Below are 16,740 nucleotides of genomic sequence, written 5' to 3' on the forward strand. Positions count from 1 at the left end.
GGAAAAAGTCTTGACCATTTGGTGAGGACAAGTCACTGGGAACTGCGCCTGTTCATTTCTAGACGGGGTTTGGGATTTGTTTTTTTTTGCGGTCGGTGTTTGACGTGCGTGGCGATCGAGGTCGGCATTTGCATTTGGTTCTGGTTCTCGTGGGTTTGCTATACCAATTGTCTCTGGTTCTGGGCAAAGCAACGGTACTTTTGCATTTATACGTTTATTTAGTGGTAATACGACCCATACTGGGAGAGCTTTGAGCAGACAATGCATGTTCCTTTTTTGATGAGTTACAGATGCATGCATGCAAGACTTGGCAGGGCATTTTCACATTGCCTTTGCTCACTGTCTGATAAGACTGCCCAAGGCCCTGAAAGGCTCCAGGTGTTATTGAGCAAAACTGGGTTGTCAACTTGTCATGAGTTGCGGCGGCAACAGATCAGTGGCATGCAGAGTTGCGTCAAATGCGGCTATTTCACTGGGGGCGTGGGATCCCCGTCTGTCACTTCGTCATCGGCCGGTCTCTGATTCGCCATCCCCGCGCGGTCGCCAGGATTCGGCACCTAAAGGTTTTCTTCGAGAGAGGTTTCATAGGCTCTTTACGAGACCGCATTTGTGGAGTGGCTGGACGGGAGACGGCAGCGACAACGCAGAGGCTTGAAGAGACCACCAGAGCGGACGCACACAGCGAGTGACCCCCGTGGGGTTCATGGGTGATTACTAAATGGTCGTCTTGGAACCGTACTCTATTATCTAGAGTTTCCGGGATATTGAAGAGACGGACAGGTTTGCCATCGGTGTCAAATTACCTTCTTCAGAGGGGCTAGTGAAGCACCGATACTGCGTATGACTCAGACAAAGAAATTGTCACGGATAGAGGCTGCCGCGGGACACACTGCCCAATTCAGAGCCCTCGGTCGTACAGGTCTTTGCAGAAGCCAGGTCAAGCCAGGGGATTTATCGGCAGAGACCGTACAGATAGGTAGGTAACAGCAACGGCAGCGGCGTGGCAGGTATGCGTTGGAGGATTACCCGGGGTTTCAAAACTCGAGGCCCATTCATTATTATCTTTTGACCAAGGAACGGCACTGCTGAGGCTTGTACGTCAAGACAGATAGTAAACTGACCAATGTACGGCTGTCATTGTTTGGTGACCTTGCAGCAGTGTATCTGTAAGGTCTCTCTGTGTAGGTAGGCACGAATAGTGTGAGAGATTCGGGCCCGCCTCCGATATTCCGGAAACGCAAAAATTTGGACGCTGCAACTTGCACAAGCGTCGCCGATTTCGTCGCTCCACCACCACATCCCACTTTCGTCCCATCCCCATCGCCTTGGTTTAATCCACCGCAACATAAACCACCTTGAACATAGCAATTCCACCGCATTCGAGCCGTGGACTCTCTCTTCCCACTCTGTAAACTCCCTGCACCTGTCATACCGCTTTCTCCTTTTTGCTGAACGCCTTGCTGTGTGACGCATCTCGCATAAGACACTCAGTTTGAGAGGGTTGACGTCCCTGTCTATCCGTCGCCATTCTTTATTTTTTTCCCTCTCTCCCTCCCATTCCCCCGTCGCTCACAGTGCCCCTCCTTCTTGGCCCGCCTTAAGCACTCATACCCCAAAACCAACCACTTTAGGCTCTGCGCGTAGCCATTGATACATCATGAGTAGTCAAACGATAGGGAACACCTCCAGCAATGGCTGGGTGGTGCAGAAGTTCGGCGGAACTAGTGTTGGAAAGTTTCCAGACAAGGTTTGTTACTCACCACTGAGAAAGTCGCGATTGCTGCATGAGGCTGATCCAGTATACTCACACGCCAGATCGCCACGGATATTGTCCGGTACGAAACACACAATTCTCAAGTAGGATTGTGACCTGACTGACACATTCGTGTTTTAGAGCAAGCCTTTCCCACAACAAGGTCGTCGTCGTCTGCTCGGCAAGAAGCACGGGCAAGAAGATTGAGGGCACCACCAGCCGGTGAGTCACTCAGAAACGCAACCCAGCCTTCATTCTCAACTGACACCCTCCGACAAAGACTGCTTGGCGTGTTTAACAAGCTCAAGGGCATTGCGGCGCCCACGACGCCCGAAGAGACACAGAATGAGCTCATGAACGAGGCCAAGGGTCTTATTGATGACATTTGCAAGGACCACGTATCGGCAGTCAAGACTTTCCTGCGCAACCCAGAATTACAGGCCTCCTTGGAACAGGAGATCCGCGACGAGTGCCAAGAGCTGGTCGAGTACATCGTCGCAGCCAGGAGATTTAACCTCGAGGTCAACTCAAGATCAAAGGATCGATGCATCAGCTTTGGTGAAAAACTCAGCTGCCGGTTCATGGCCGCATTGCTGAAGGACTTGGTACGGAATGGACATGGCTGTCCACTGTCTTGAAAATGCCGCTAATCAGACTCGCAGGGCGTCGCCGCGGAATATGTGGATCTTAGTGACGCGTTCCACCATGATGCCACGGCTCGTCTGAGCCAGGGCTTCTACCAGGAGGCCGCAGCGGTACTGAGGAAAAAGATCACGGCTTGCGAGGACCGAGTCCCCGTGGTCACTGGCTTCTTTGGCAACGTTCCCGGAAGCCTGATCGATGGTGACATTGGACGAGGCTACACGGATCTCTGCGCGGCGCTGTGCTCAGTCGGTCTGAAGGCGGATGAGCTCCAGGTGTGGAAGGAGGTTGATGGAATCTTCACAGCAGACCCGACCAAGGTTCCTACGGCCCGCCTGTTGCACTCCATCACACCATCTGAGGCAGCCGAGTTGACGTTCTACGGTTCCGAGGTCATCCATCACTTGACCATGGATCAGGTTATTCACGCCTCGCCCCCTATTCCCATCCGCATCAAGAACGTCAAGAACCCAAGGGGAGTCGGCACCATCGTCGTGCCCGACCCCATCCTCACGGCCGGCCATCAGATCCAACGGTCAGCACCCGCAGACCCGTCCCTGGTCCAAAAGCCAAAGAGGCCCACGGCTGTCACGATCAAGGACAAGATCTCCGTCATCAACGTGCACTCCAACAAGCGGTCCATCTCCCACGGCTTCTTCGCAAAGGTCTTTTCTATCCTCGACAGCAACCAGATCTCTGTCGATCTCATCTCCACGAGTGAAGTTCACGTGTCCATGGCCATCCACGCCGGAAATTCAGAGGGTGGCAGCTTCGACAAGGCGCGGCTTGAGCTGGAGGAATGTGGCGACGTCAGCGTGCTCCATGACATGGCCATCCTGAGTCTGGTTGGTGCGGAGATGAAGAATATGATTGGTATCGCCGGTCGCATGTTCTCCACGCTGGGCGAGCACAACGTCAACTTGGAGATGATCTCACAGGGTAAGCCATCTTGGGGAGAGGGGGGTTGCGAGAGAAGACGCTTGCTAACTTTTTGACACAGGTGCCAGCGAGATCAATATTTCCTGCGTCATTGACGCCCGCGACGCTACTCGTGCCATGAACATCTTGCACACAAATCTATTCACTTTCCTTGACTAGGGCTTTCGTCTCGAACTGCCCCGCGCGCTTCAACTGCGCGTGGTGGGAGCGAGCTCTACCTTTTTGGATTGAAGTATATAAGTTTTCCCATGGGTCGGGTCATCTAAAAATGGAGCATGAATTTGCATTGTTGGATCAGAAAAGAAGAAAGAATGAAGAGTCTGGGTTGGAAAAGACAAGATTCCCTTGATTTATCTAGAGGTATATATCAAATGCACATGATTAGGTCAACTTTGGCATCAAAATTCTAGGCGTTGGTAGAGTAGATCGCGGATCAGGTCCAGAGGCAATCAATCATATCGACACACCATCAACTAATGGAGTTGAGAACATGAGAATTACCTGACAAGAAGTTGTCAATATTGCAATAGCCGGCAATCAAGAACCACCCCAGTAACCAGACGAACGTAAATATTTACCCGTCAGGCCGAGGTCGGCGAAGTGGAATACAGTGCTCAGATGGCCGTCGCACACGGCTCTGCCCCGCCACTTCTTTCATGAGCTGAGGTGGGCGCAGACCCCCGTCAATTCCGATAAGATAAGCAGCACCAGAAGGATCCACAACCGACCCTGGAAGGGCTCGTTCAAGGTTGCTTTGCGACGATCTTCTCCTGTCAACATAACTGCATCCAACCTCGAATCCCACACGCGCCACTTATCTGAACCCTGTCCACGACATATAGATCCTACCATCGTACCTCGAAAACAACCCCCTCTTCCATATCAGACACCGTCCACCAAAGAACGCCCCGAGAAAAGATCGCCCAAGATGCCGAAAGCAGAAGTCGGCTCGACAAAGCACCTGAGCAACAAGCTCAAGAGCAAAGGCCTCCAGCGGCTGCGCTGGTACTGCCAGGTCTGCGAGAAGCAGTGCCGCGACGAGAACGGCTTCAAGATGCACACGCAGTCCGAGTCGCACGTGCGGCAGATGCTCGTCGTGGGCGAGGACCCGAAAAAGTTCCTCAACGAGTACAGCAACCAGTTCCTCCGCGACTTCACGCAGCTGCTGCGCACGGGGCACGGCGAGAAGCAGGTGCAGATCAATCACTTTTACCAGGAGTACATTGCCAACAAAGAGCACGTGCACATGAACGCGACAAAGTGGCCCAGCTTGACCGAATTTGCGAAGCACCTGGGGCGGGAAGGCATCTGCCGCGTCGAGGAGAACGAGAAGGGTATTCACATTGCGTGGATCGATAACTCGCCAGAGGCGCTCAAGAGGCAAGAGGCGTTGAGGAGGAAAGAGGCCCAGGATCGGGGCAATGAGGAGGTGGAACAGATGATGATTCGTGAGCAGATGAAGAGAGCGCAGAAGGCAGCCGAGGCGAGGGGCGAGAAGCCCGATGACGAAGAAGGGCGGGAGAGGGGGCTGCAGAGGACGGAAGGAGAGAAGGTGTCATTGTCGTTCGGCGCCAAGCCTGCGGCGGCGAAGAAGGAGCCCAGCCCAACGGGAGCGCAGTCCAAGTCCGCCGACCCTGAGCACTCGACTACAGCGACGAATGCAGTGGCGTCCGAGAAGACAGAGGACAAGCCTGTCGAGAAGCCGTCTCTCGGAGGCGGTCTATCGCTCAAGAGTACGGCGAAACCTCAGACCAAGAATGTGTTTGCGCAGGCGAAGAAGAACGCGCTGGTGGGCGGCGCGAAGAAATCTGCCTTTGAGCAGCCGAAGAAGATGAGTGAGGCGGAAAGGATCATGAAAGAGGACATGGAGAGGCAGAAGGGGAAACGACCACGAGACGGATCCGGGTCTGGTTTTGGCGGGTTTGCGTTCAAGAAGCAAAAGACGGATCAGCGGTGAGTCCAACTGTGAATCAGGGATCGATTTCGCGTCCATCGACAGGCGTTTGGGTTTAAAGCAGGGGCAGCATCACATTGTAACGAAAAAGGAGGCTCAATAACTTCCATGGGCAAAACTCGGGTTGCACTTTTAGATACCATTTTGAGAATTGATTCATCTGAATAGAGTCTTCCCTGACTCCTTGCCGACCTTCTTTGACTCCCCGTAAAACGCCTTGTATGTAAAGAAGCACATTGTTTAAAAACTTGTAGCCAATCTCAAGCATCAACCTCCGTCTCCGTTCCGTCGCGCCTGTTACCAAAGTCAGTCAAAAATGTACCCAAAGCTAGACATCCACTCTTTTCCCGGAATCCACGCCAAAGAAGAGACGTAACATCGAAAGAGATAGATAGAGAGAGGGCGTTACTGACGGAATATAGTGTATCCTGTACTCCTCCTCGAGCGTGTTGCGAATCTCGTCGGGCAGCTGGCCGGAGACCTTGATCGCGTAGACGCCCCTCACGTAGTTGTCCAGGCGCTGCCACTTTGCCACCCAGGAGCGCTTCGGGTTTGAGAGGGTGATGAGGCCCTCGAAGACCTGGGACGTGCAGCTCTCGATCTGGTCCTGGGAGCCGGCCATGTGGAGGAAGTCTTCGCAGTTGGGGCAGCCTTCGTCGCGGAAGCGCTAGTTCGAGGGACAATGTCAGTCTTAATGATTCCGTGCAGTGGATCATTCCCACCGAGGCCTTTCATCCGGATAGTGTTGTAGGAAAAGTCGACTGTGGACGTACAGAGTAGGTCATGACGATTGAGCAGACCATGCAGGCGCGGAGGTAGCGCTGCTGACCGGGCGCGACGAAGTTATCAGCCGACATCCTTTTGAGATTATCTTTCCGATCGGAGATTCTGTCTTCGGTGTTCGAGAAGGATGGGGCGGGCGGTTGAGAAGCGTATCGCAAGGGTGAGGGTGAAAGTCGCAAAAGCTAGAGCTTCATTAATGATCTTTCTGGCGGAAGAGAGGCTCTGGCTAGGAGTTCCTCAAGCAGCTGGAAGTCAAATGTGGGGCACCCGAGTGAAAGGCATCGGTGTTTTCCATTGATGGCCCAGACTCAAAGTAACCTATCCGGTGTATGCATATATACAAGTACATGGATAATGATTGATTTTGGCGCAGACCCACCTCCAGAGCTTCTTCGATTCCCTGCTCGAATCACATTACATGCTATTCTTCTCTCTCATTGAAATTCTCTCCTGCCGCCCGTCACACATCTCTTCAATCTAAGGAACTCACAGAGCCCATATTCTGTGAGAGAAGCGTCGAGAAAGACCTCATTAATCGACCAGAGAGAAAACAGCCAATATGACGACGGAAAACTCATCAGCTGGCGACGCACCCGCCAGCACGTGGCGCGCAACGGGCCAGAAATCTCACGAGCTTCTCACATGCACTATCAAGGCCCCGATCTTCTCCTACACTCATTTGGAACTCATCTCCGAGTCTCCGACAACACAAGAGGCATTGGAACTGGACAATCTTCAAGCACGCTCGTATTGCAATGCTGCTCTCGCCCAGTTCCTGGGCGCAACAGGCTCCGCCATTCCCATCGATATACTCAAAGTCGAGGGCGCACAGTGCTGGCTGCGCGTGCCCCGGCAGGATCTTAGCCCCTTCGCCGCCGCGATCACGGCGTGGGCAGGTGTCTCGGACCAGGGAAGCCGGCGAGTTCTCCGGGTGAAGCAGTGCTCTGACTACTTGGGCGCTATCGTCGGCACCGATGGCCAGGACAAGCTTTGGTCGTCATGAACCTACACCTCGGTAGAGCTACGGAGAACAAGAATAAGAACTGGTCTTTCTTTTGGCCAAACACCCAACCGTCGTATTATTCTAGATTCGGGGTTATGGTGTGCGCCCGCAGGGCAAGAACTCCGATTTATCCGCATGGCCAAACCCACGCTGCCACCCAGCCCCTTATATGCGCCGATCACATGCACCATGTATGCTGCGGATGCAAACTATACCTTTTCATACCCTAGGGACGGCCGTCCGCATATCATCAAACTACATCAGAGAAGACATGAGAGAACTCTGGGCATACGCCTTGAAAGTGGAAGGTCAGCGGTAGAAGAAAAAAAGGAGGAAGGGATATGGCTTACCATAGGCTTGATATCCGGGTGAGGAACGGCGTCGAACTGCTTGAAGTCGAGCTTGTAATCGGGGCCTACATTGATGTACGCTCCCCTGTTCTCGGTGGAGTCGCAGTATCTTGGCGCGGAGAACACTACGACAGTCAATTCCAGGTCAAGGACGGTCATGGGAGAGCACAGAAACTTACCAGTAATGCAACGGCCGTCGTGCTGCACCTCGTAGCCATCCATGCGAACTTCGTGACTGCGAATGACGGCCTCGAGACCGTTGTTCTCGCAGAATCTCTTGGTGATATCCGGGCCGAACTGCATGCCAACACCGCGCTTGCTCGGGCCACGGCCGGGCTCCTCTTGGGGGTCCGTCCACAGCATTTCCATCATGAGACCCGCCTGGCCAGGCTGGCGCTGGGCGTGTCTGTCGAGCTTTCGGATGTCGTCCAAAGTGACCTTGTCGTCTGAGAACAGACCACCGTGCAGCACAAGGTATTTGGTGCCGATCAGAGTTGCCAGGGGCAAAGCAGAGAAACTCTCTGAGAAGAGCTTGAATATTCTCTCGTTGTACTTCGCCTTGCACTCGCCCTCGAAACCGTACACACGGTTCATGTCATCGGTCTCGTGGTTACCACGGTTCAGGAAGAAAGCGTTAGGTCGAAGCCACTTGTATGCGTAGAGCAGAAGAGCGATTTCGCAAGACCATGATCCACGGTCGACAAAGTCACCGTTAAAGAGGTAGAAGTGCTTGTCGTTGGGCGTTCCGTTGAGACGGAAAAGCTCCATGAGATCAAAGTATTGGCCTGGCTACAAGTAAGTATTTTGGTACCAAATGAGATGCACAGAAACATACCGTGTGTGTCACCGCAGACTGTGAGTTGTGTGCCCTCGGGGATCTTCATCTCCACCATAGTCGGCTCGTCATAGACAAGCTTCTTGACGGCCAGGATGATTTGGTAGACATATTTCCTGTGGATCTTCTTGCCGTTCTTGAAACGCTCCGTCATGTCGTCAATGAACTCTTGCGTCATCTCCTCTCCTAATCTGACGCCATCGTAGTCATCCTCAACACTGATGGTGCTAAGATCAAGGCCTTCCGCAGCTGACGGCTCGTCACCAACCTCGATGGCGGCGAAGAAGTCCAACTTGCGAACAATCTTTCTGCATTCGTCCAGCTTCAACTTAGCATCCTTGTTATTTGGGTCGAGTGCTATACACTTCTTGAAGTCGCCGAGAGCGTCCTTTGGTCTGATAATGGCGGTTTGGGCAAGGCCTCGGCGGAAGTATGCCTAAAGTCGTACCGACGTCAGCAAACCAGGATCGTTGGTTGTGTCCGGGATTGCCCACCTTAACGAAGTTGGGGTTGAGCTCGATCGCCTTCGAACAATCCGCAATAGCATAGCCGAATGCTTCAGACTTGATATTTGCCTACTCGTAGTCAAGATTGTATTAGTCACGCGAGCAGCTTGACTTCGCAGCCTGGGCGCAGCGAGGGGGCAACGAACCTGGGCGCGGTTGGTGAAAAACGTTGGCTCTTTGTCGTTGAGCTCAATGGCCTTGGTGTAGAACTCGATAGCAGCGGGCCAATCGTGAGAAGCAAAGGCCTTGTTGCCTTCATTCTTGAAGGCTGTCGCCTTTTCCTCTGGCGTAGACATGGCGGCGGCAACGGTACTCTACTGCAGAACCAAAGTGTGGGGTATCCGTATCGCAGGTGAGAGACGATGGAGGGGTTTCTCCAGCTGGCGTTCGCACACGAAACAGTGGGAAATTCAGTTGACGTTTCCGTGGGCGTGAATTTCGAGTGTGAATTCCCCAGCCGAATCGCAAAATTGGGGGCGGGAAAGAAGAGGTGGTTGTAGCAAAATTTGCTATGCAGCAGAAGCTCTTCGAAGGTTGAAGTTGCCGGGCTTGGGTCGGATTCGAAAGCTTCCTTTTGCGACGGTTCGGCCCTTAAACCCTCTTCAGTATTCGGAGCTAACAGGAAACAGTGCGCTGCTACCGCACGGTGCGATACAGTTGCAGCGGGGTGGCACTGGGTTGCCACTTCAGGAGTCCGACAGGGGCGCTGAAAGGGCGGCGCCGTGGTCTGGCCCCTCCCTCTACTCCCGCGAGGAATGAGCTTCCATCGGCCACTACGGATGCCTGGGAAGGTAGGTACTTTAGCGGAGTACGGACGACTTACACCTCCAGGCATGATGTACGTAGTGCAGGACCCCTTCGACAGGGAAGCCTGAGGTACCCGTAGCCTTGATACCTGGTAGTTGCATAATTACCTACCTTTTGGCGAGTCTAACCTTATCGCTTATCGGAGCCGCCCCATGCCACTCGGACCCGAACTTGGGCGCAACTCAGACTTTCAGATTGGCCTCAGCACATCGATCCGATATCAAACTCCTCACGCGACATCTACCCAACGCATGGCGCTGGCGGCGCGCTCCTCGTGTACATACATTCCTTTCAACGCAGACTTTTCAACGTGATCGGCCCCAGTCTGTCAATGATGGAGCCTCAAGAACGTACATCAACCGCGCTTGTGCGCAAGCGGACCGACCTCGAACTGATGCCACCACCGCCTGCCGCGAAGAAAATCAAACGCCCGAAAAAGGTCATAGATGAAGATACCTACACCGACGCCTTATCGCAGATCATTGCGCGTGACTTCTTCCCCGGACTCCTCGAGGCCGAGACACAGCAAGAGTACCTCGACGCTCTCGAATCAAAAGACAAGGCATGGATTTCCAATGCTGGCCAGAGGCTGGAGCGTGTGATGACGCCGGGAAGGAATAGGGTCAAAAGGTCCATGCCTTTTAACAGCGCTGGACGAACACCATCCGCATATGGCGCAGATACGCCGGCATCAGTGGCATCGACGGTATCCGAAGCGCCAAAACCAGCCGTGGACACCAATATGAGCCTGGCCAATTTCCAGGCCACTTACACCAGCGAGGACAATGAGAGCTTTTACAAGCTCATGGATAAACAGAATCAGAAGAAGGCAGAGAAATACGAGTGGATCTGGCGAGGGAACAAGCTGCCTTCAAAACAGATGATCAAACAGGCGGAAGTCGAAGCCAAATTGCTGGAGACAAAGAGTCTGGTGGACGATGGGTGGAAAAGGGACAGACTGGCAATCAAGGACGTGGATGACAGGCCAGCGAGACCGGACAGTTGGAACGCCAATCCCAAGAACAATTTGATGTTCGGCCCGGATGGTGTGGACGACGACTACGAGAGCCCAGCTCAGAAGGCGCAGGCCCAATCGATGATGCCGCCTAAATCGATCAACTATCAGAACACGAGGGTACCGCAGCCAGCAATCGTAGAGAGACCTCCGTCCCCGACGCTTTCTGCTGTGAGAGACGCGATCGCTGGCAAACCCCGTAAAGAAGATCTGGCTTCGAGCGCTGTAGGGGGTGGAGAGACACCGAGAGTGAATGGATACGCCTTTGTGGATGACGAAGACGACGACGACCAAGTTCTCCCTGCGCCCGTAATCAACCTAGGTCCTGGTGACGCTACGCCAAATCCATTCAAGCTGCAAGAGCACAGGAAGCGAGAGACTTTGCATCACCGTCTAGTTGAGCGGTCAGCGCATTCCAAAAGAGAGTCTGTGAAAAACGGGTTGACTGGAAAGTTGGACAGAACACCAGTGCCCAAGTTCCCGTCCAGTCCGCGGGTCTCGGGCGGTCTGACGCCTGCTGCCCAAAGGTTGTGGGGGAAGATCGGCAGCCCAAGGCCAGGTAGTCCGCATACTTCATCTTTGAAGGCGACACCCATGCGGGCAAGAGGCTCGCTTTTGAAGGGTGGCGCCTCGGCGACAAGGGATTCAACACCAAAATGATTATACGAATAATGACCATGACGAGGGACCAGGGATAGACTAGAGATACCACTGCAGGACAGCTGACAAGGAGCACAAAGAAGTCAAATCATTCTATATTTGAACGACGAGCATATACATTGAGACACTGACCAGTTTTGCGTGCAAAAGTAAGTAGGTAGTGTCGTCGAATCATTGGCCTATTTGGAAATGCATGGTAGCTGGACAAATATGCTTTGATAGATGGCCCCGTTATACGCATGGTACTACTTCAAGCTACCTAGAGCTATCTTCTTTTGTTCACTTTAGATGCATAAACCCGTCACTCAATTTTCCCACCATGACGAGGACCATTTGATAATCCCAGCATCTCCTGAAAGCCGCGAGGCCACCTGGATGTCAAAGGACTATCACAAAGACATGCGTGTAGCATAATTGAACAAACTGTTTCCCCGATGAGGTTCGCCGATTTTGCTGTCGATTTGGCAGCTGTCCTCGGAGCTTCGCGCTCAGTCGCATCCAGACATGTTGCACTGAGAGGCCGACAGCTTGAGAGCTTCACTAAAGCCTCCAGCTTAACACGCAAATCCCCCACGGCACCTCAGCACACACGAGATGACGTCGCAACAGAAGCTGCGGCCTCCTCCGATATCCCAGGAGCTCAGCCGACAATCGAGAAAGAGACGCCGCCGTCAATGAAGGAATCGACACCTCAACCCAGTAATCCCTCGCTCACAACATCAAGCAGCTTCCAGCCCAATCTCAACAATGCAGCCCGTATCTCACCAAGCTCAGGGTCAGTCCTCTCTGAACTGAGGCAATCCAATCCTTCAGCTTTCCCTTTCCCAGGCGTATCACCATTGGATCAAAGGCCCAAGGATAACACCGTTCCTGCAGGGTCTTCAGTGAGCAGGTCGGCGGCTCCGTACGGGGCTCCTGTCTCTGAAGAGGCAGACGACCTCCCTCAAGGTGTCAACGTCAACATCTTCCATAGTACCCGAGCCGCCAAATTGCTAGGTAAAGAGGGAGAATCAACAAAGGTTGATTTCGGTAACCGCAGGAAGCTTCCACCCACGAAACTCCCCGAGTTTGTCGATTTCTCCAAGTTGTCCAAGGGTGCCGAGACAAAGAAGTCAGATACCCCTGAGGACGCTCCAAGCACTTCTCGGCTTGCCCCTCAACCTGAAGTTGGCAAGAGCGAAGTTTTGAGAAGCGAAAACTCACCAATGCCTTCAGAGCCTCTATCTGCAGCCGATGCCGCTACCGACCCGGTATCAAAGGATGAACCTCCCGTCGAAGCTATCTTGGGCGCTGCGGTCGACCAAACAGCACCGCCTGCATACGCCCTCAGGGAATCCAGCGTGCCCGCCACGCGCCTAAGCAGACTTTGGAACTATGGCGGTCTGGCAGCAGGAATGATGGGTGGTGCCATCACCGAGAGCATTGGCAGAGCATTTGGCGGTGGTGGTGAGGGTTCAGTATTGCTCAGTGCCGGCAACATGGAAAGGCTCGTCGCAAAGCTGTCGAGAATGCGCGGCGCTGCCCTGAAGATGGGTCAGATGATGAGCTTCCAGGACACAAAGATGCTCCCGGGACCGATTCAGGAGGTTCTACAGAGAGTGCAGGACCGTGCCGACTACATGCCGGCTTGGCAGAGAGACAAGGTCCTCAAGGCAAATCTGGGTGCGGAATGGCGCGAGCTGTTTGAGGACTTTGAGGAAAAGCCCGTCGCTGCCGCGTCCATCGGGCAAGTTCACCGGGCTACCTTGAAGGAGGATGGTCGCAAGGTCGCGGTTAAGATTCAGTTCCCTGGAGTCGCAGACTCGATCAACTCCGACCTCGACAACCTGGGCATTCTCTTGACCGCTACCAAGCTCCTACCTAAGGGCCTGTACCTGAACAAAACCATTGACAACGCGCGGCTCGAGCTGGGATGGGAATGCGATTACGAGAGAGAGGCGCAGTGCCTGATCCGTTACAAGGAGCTCTTGGCTGATGAACCGGATACTTTCCTTGTGCCTGACGTTCATCTGCAAGCCTGCGGAAAGAATGTTCTGACCATGGACTGGATGGAGGGTGTGGGCGTCACCAGAGTCAAGTCGTTTACTCAGGAGCAGAAGAACTGGATCGGCACCCAGATCCTCCGTCTCTGTCTCCGGGAGATCACCGAGTTCAAGTTTATGCAGACTGACCCTAACTGGACAAACTTCCTCTACAACGCCAAGACAAACAGGCTCGAGCTTCTCGACTTTGGCGCTTCCCGGGAGTACCCCGACGAATTTGTTACCCAATACGTTCAGCTCCTTGCCGCGGCCTCGAGGACCGACCGGGACGAAGTGAAGCGTTTGTCTGAGAGCCTCGGATATCTTACAGGCCACGAGAGCAAGCTCATGGTGGACGCCCACGTCAACTCGGTGCTCACCCTGGCGGAGCCTTTCCTCGGCTCGGCACCCGAAGTCTACGATTTCCACGACCAGACCATCACGGAGCGCGTCAAGGCTCTTATCCCCGTCATGCTCCGCGAGAGACTTGCGCCACCACCCGAGGAGACTTACAGTCTGCATCGCAAGCTGAGCGGTGCGTTCTTGCTTTGCGCGAAGCTCGGCAGCAAAGTCAGGTGCCGCGAGATGTTCGAGGAGAGTCTGAAGAAGAACGGATATAATGCTTAAGGGAGGCATACGAAGAACTACCCCCAATCCACTTTGTACCATTTTGTATCATAACTGTACGATCGATGTGTAGACACACAATACAGGAGGATTATAGACAAAACAAAGGACTTTCCGCAATGCGTTCAAGGGGTTCATGACTCGAATCAAAGTACGCTGACAATGTCTGCTCATTCCCTGGGTCTCCTCTGCATCTTGTCGAGCTCCTTCCGCTCCCTTCCAACAACCTTCTTCCTCTTCCGCTCAATTGTACGGTCGACCTGTTTCTTCTTCATGCCCGCAAACTGGTCCATCAAGAACCTCTTCTTCTGCTCCGACTTCTTGAGGTAGAACGGCTGCTTGCCCTCCTTGACGAGCTCCTTCTCCTTGCGTTTGTGCTCCTGAATGACGTCGTCCGCGCGCTGCTTGCGCTCCCGCGCCTTCATCTTGCTCTCCATCGACAGCAGCATCCTCTTCATCTCCTCCTTCTTGTCCGCGTCCTTGGTCTTCTTGATCTCGGCCCGCAGCTGCTTCATCTCGTCCTTGCGGTAGTCGTCCAGGAAGGCGTACGCCCTCCGGGCCTTGGACTCGTCGACGGGGCCGCTCATCGGGTCGAAGCGGGGGTCGCGCACCTCCATCTTGGGCACGGCGATGATTTCGCGACGGCGGGAGACGGGCTTCTTGCTTGACTGCTCCATCGGGGCGTGCTTGCTTGAGCGCTTGACGTGGTCGCCATGCTTGGGTTTCCTGCCGACTTCTTCCGGACCCGAGTCTGAGTCTTCGTCTTCTGAAGGTGATGCGCCGCGCTTGCGACGTTTGGCTGACGGCATTGAGGCCTGGGCTTTTGCGAGGGCGCCAAAAGACACTGATGAAATGTCGATGTTGGACTTCTTTGGCGGTGGTGAGGCATCGGACTTTGAGCTGTCAGTAACGATTGCAGTAGTTTTACGGCTCGAAGTAAATACCTCTTCGTCGTCCTCTTCCATATCTTCATCCTCTTCGTCTTCACTCAACTCTTCTCCATCCATTCTCATCTCCTCCGGCTCACTGCTCGTCTGCTCATCGACTTCAGGTTCTGCTTCTCTACGAGGCCTCACACGGCGCTGAAGGCCTGAAAACCCTTGCTTCCTCTTTCCAGACAGCATTTTGTCTCGATTTTTTGTTGATTTTGTGAAGCTGAAAGGTGCACTAAATGATATGCTCGTAGTGTGAAGGGCCAGAACTCACATGAAGCAGGCTCGCCCACACCTCGAAGCAACTTTTCAGCGGGTCAGAGTGACCAGCGACCTCGTATCGATAAGAAACGGCAACTTATCGATAACATCTGCCTCACAAACTTCCATCATTCCTTTCAATGCGATTTCCCAGCAAGAACAATTTCCTCTTCACTAATCGCATCAAAGACAAAAAAAGACCCTGAATACGCTCCGAACAGTATATTCGACCTGCACCTAACTACAACGGAAGCAGCTAGACCAATCTGATTTCACACTCAGCTCAATTGACTTCGCCTTCCCACTTCGATACCCAGCCCATCCATCCATGCAACCTTCTGTTCCCCGGATATTCGCCAGATCGCAACAGATCCACCAACGTTGCTTCTACAAAACCGTCGCGCGCAAGCGTCCAGGTCGCCCACCCCGCGACTGCCCTCCAAAAGACACACTCTCCGAATACAATAACAAACCTTACCTTCCCTTTCCCACGACTCCCTCGCGCGATTCGAGGCTCGTCTACACTCCACACAAAAGCATGTCCGACCTACAATGGTGGGCCAAGCCCGCCCCGGCCATGGCCGCCCCGTCAAACCAGCAGCCGAGCAGTAACGGCTTCACGATACCGGGTCTCGGCAACGCCGCGAACGTTCCCTTTGCCTCGACCTCCGCGACTCCTCTTCCTGAGCAATCTTCCACCGGAAACCAACCCATAATTCCAAAGGGACCTCGCAAAGCGTTCGTCTCCCCCCCTCCCTGTTCCATCCTGTCTCTATGTGGTCCATTACCCTCCTCCGATGCTGTCGCAAAGACTAACATTCCATCTCTGTCAACAGAGCCGCGGCGCCGCACAACCGTGATAAGATCATAGCCCCCAGTGCCGCCTCAGGCGGCGTTCCGAACCCCACGCCGCAATACCTCCAGCAAGCCTCCATCCCGCCGACCCTCGTCCCGACCCCTCGACCGATCCTCGTCGTAATGGACCTCAACGGCACCCTCCTCTTCCGACCCAACCGCCGCAACGCCGCAAGCTTCGTCGAGCGGCCCCACGCGAAGCGCTTCCTGCAATACTGCCTCGACACCTTCCACGTCGTCGTCTGGTCCTCTGCCCAACCGAAGAACGTCCAATCCATGTGCGACCAGCTCCTCCTCAAAGGCGGCCTCGGCGCCGCAGACACCCATGAAGAGCGAGCCTCGTACCGCCGCCGCGTGCTGGCCGTCTGGGGACGCGACAAGTTCGGCCTCTCCGAGGCCGACTTCAAGCTCCGCGTGCAGGTCTACAAGCGCCTGGAGATGGTCTGGGCCCAGGCCAACGTGCAGGCGGCACACCCAGACGCGGCGTACGGCGGCCGGTGGGACCAGACCAACACCGTTCTCGTGGATGACTCCCTCGAGAAGGCGCGGAGCGAGCCGTACAACCTGCTGCAGATCCCCGAGTTCTTTGGCGACGCCAGCGAGCCGGGCTACGTGGTGCCGCAGGTTCATGATTACCTCAACCAGCTCTGTTACCAGTCGGATATCAGCGCGTATATGCGCACGAATCCGTTCCAGCTGAACGACGCATACAGGCTAGAGTAGCAGCAAGAGGGTCTTGTGCAGGGCCCAGCGTAGAAAATTGACGGAGAAGGAGTCTTTGGCAGAACCGGGACATA

General features: G+C 54.2%; 9 protein-coding genes across 9 annotated transcripts; 6 read left to right on the plus strand and 3 right to left on the minus strand.

The window, feature by feature from the left end:
• Positions 1–1,657: 1,657 nt before the first annotated feature.
• Positions 1,658–3,493, plus strand: CCOS01_01103 (aspartate kinase; the record flags this gene model as incomplete). Its single annotated transcript, XM_060449299.1, has 6 exons — positions 1,658–1,747; positions 1,816–1,835; positions 1,895–1,975; positions 2,034–2,358; positions 2,416–3,334; positions 3,396–3,493. 6 exons carry the CDS (start codon positions 1,658–1,660, stop codon positions 3,491–3,493), a joined length of 1,533 nt encoding a protein of 510 aa, XP_060320737.1.
• Positions 3,494–4,262: 769 nt separating this feature from the next.
• On the plus strand, positions 4,263–5,291 carry CCOS01_01104 (uncharacterized protein; the record flags this gene model as incomplete). Its single annotated transcript, XM_060449300.1, has 1 exon — positions 4,263–5,291. The coding sequence occupies one exon, from the start codon at positions 4,263–4,265 to the stop codon at positions 5,289–5,291; it is 1,029 nt and encodes a 342-aa protein (XP_060320738.1).
• A 257-nt stretch (positions 5,292–5,548) lies between these two features.
• Positions 5,549–6,145, minus strand: CCOS01_01105 (transcription elongation factor spt-4; the record flags this gene model as incomplete). The annotated part of the gene is made up of 3 exons (XM_060449301.1): positions 5,549–5,582; positions 5,702–5,955; positions 6,062–6,145. The coding sequence occupies 3 exons, from the start codon at positions 6,143–6,145 to the stop codon at positions 5,549–5,551; spliced, it is 372 nt and encodes a 123-aa protein (XP_060320739.1).
• A 485-nt stretch (positions 6,146–6,630) lies between these two features.
• Positions 6,631–7,074, plus strand: CCOS01_01106 (uncharacterized protein; the record flags this gene model as incomplete). The annotated part of the gene is made up of 1 exon (XM_060449302.1): positions 6,631–7,074. The coding sequence occupies one exon, from the start codon at positions 6,631–6,633 to the stop codon at positions 7,072–7,074; it is 444 nt and encodes a 147-aa protein (XP_060320740.1).
• Positions 7,075–7,329: 255 nt separating this feature from the next.
• Positions 7,330–9,061, minus strand: CCOS01_01107 (uncharacterized protein; the record flags this gene model as incomplete). Its single annotated transcript, XM_060449303.1, has 6 exons — positions 7,330–7,368; positions 7,425–7,549; positions 7,604–8,209; positions 8,260–8,695; positions 8,754–8,834; positions 8,912–9,061. 6 exons carry the CDS (start codon positions 9,059–9,061, stop codon positions 7,330–7,332), a joined length of 1,437 nt encoding a protein of 478 aa, XP_060320741.1.
• An 842-nt stretch (positions 9,062–9,903) lies between these two features.
• On the plus strand, positions 9,904–11,247 carry CCOS01_01108 (nuclear protein Es2; the record flags this gene model as incomplete). The annotated part of the gene is made up of 1 exon (XM_060449304.1): positions 9,904–11,247. The coding sequence occupies one exon, from the start codon at positions 9,904–9,906 to the stop codon at positions 11,245–11,247; it is 1,344 nt and encodes a 447-aa protein (XP_060320742.1).
• Positions 11,248–11,681: 434 nt separating this feature from the next.
• On the plus strand, positions 11,682–13,895 carry CCOS01_01109 (ABC1 family protein; the record flags this gene model as incomplete). The annotated part of the gene is made up of 1 exon (XM_060449305.1): positions 11,682–13,895. The coding sequence occupies one exon, from the start codon at positions 11,682–11,684 to the stop codon at positions 13,893–13,895; it is 2,214 nt and encodes a 737-aa protein (XP_060320743.1).
• Positions 13,896–14,065: 170 nt separating this feature from the next.
• On the minus strand, positions 14,066–15,019 carry CCOS01_01110 (uncharacterized protein; the record flags this gene model as incomplete). The annotated part of the gene is made up of 1 exon (XM_060449306.1): positions 14,066–15,019. The coding sequence occupies one exon, from the start codon at positions 15,017–15,019 to the stop codon at positions 14,066–14,068; it is 954 nt and encodes a 317-aa protein (XP_060320744.1).
• Positions 15,020–15,626: 607 nt separating this feature from the next.
• CCOS01_01111 (phosphoprotein phosphatase) lies at positions 15,627–16,666 on the plus strand (the record flags this gene model as incomplete). Its single annotated transcript, XM_060449307.1, has 2 exons — positions 15,627–15,826; positions 15,925–16,666. The coding sequence occupies 2 exons, from the start codon at positions 15,627–15,629 to the stop codon at positions 16,664–16,666; spliced, it is 942 nt and encodes a 313-aa protein (XP_060320745.1).
• Positions 16,667–16,740: the final 74 nt, after the last annotated feature.

The sequence above is a fragment of the Colletotrichum costaricense genome (genome assembly GCF_030867565.1).
Source record: "Colletotrichum costaricense strain IMI 309622 chromosome Unknown Scaffold_1.1, whole genome shotgun sequence".
Taxonomy (NCBI): domain Eukaryota; kingdom Fungi; phylum Ascomycota; class Sordariomycetes; order Glomerellales; family Glomerellaceae; genus Colletotrichum; species Colletotrichum costaricense.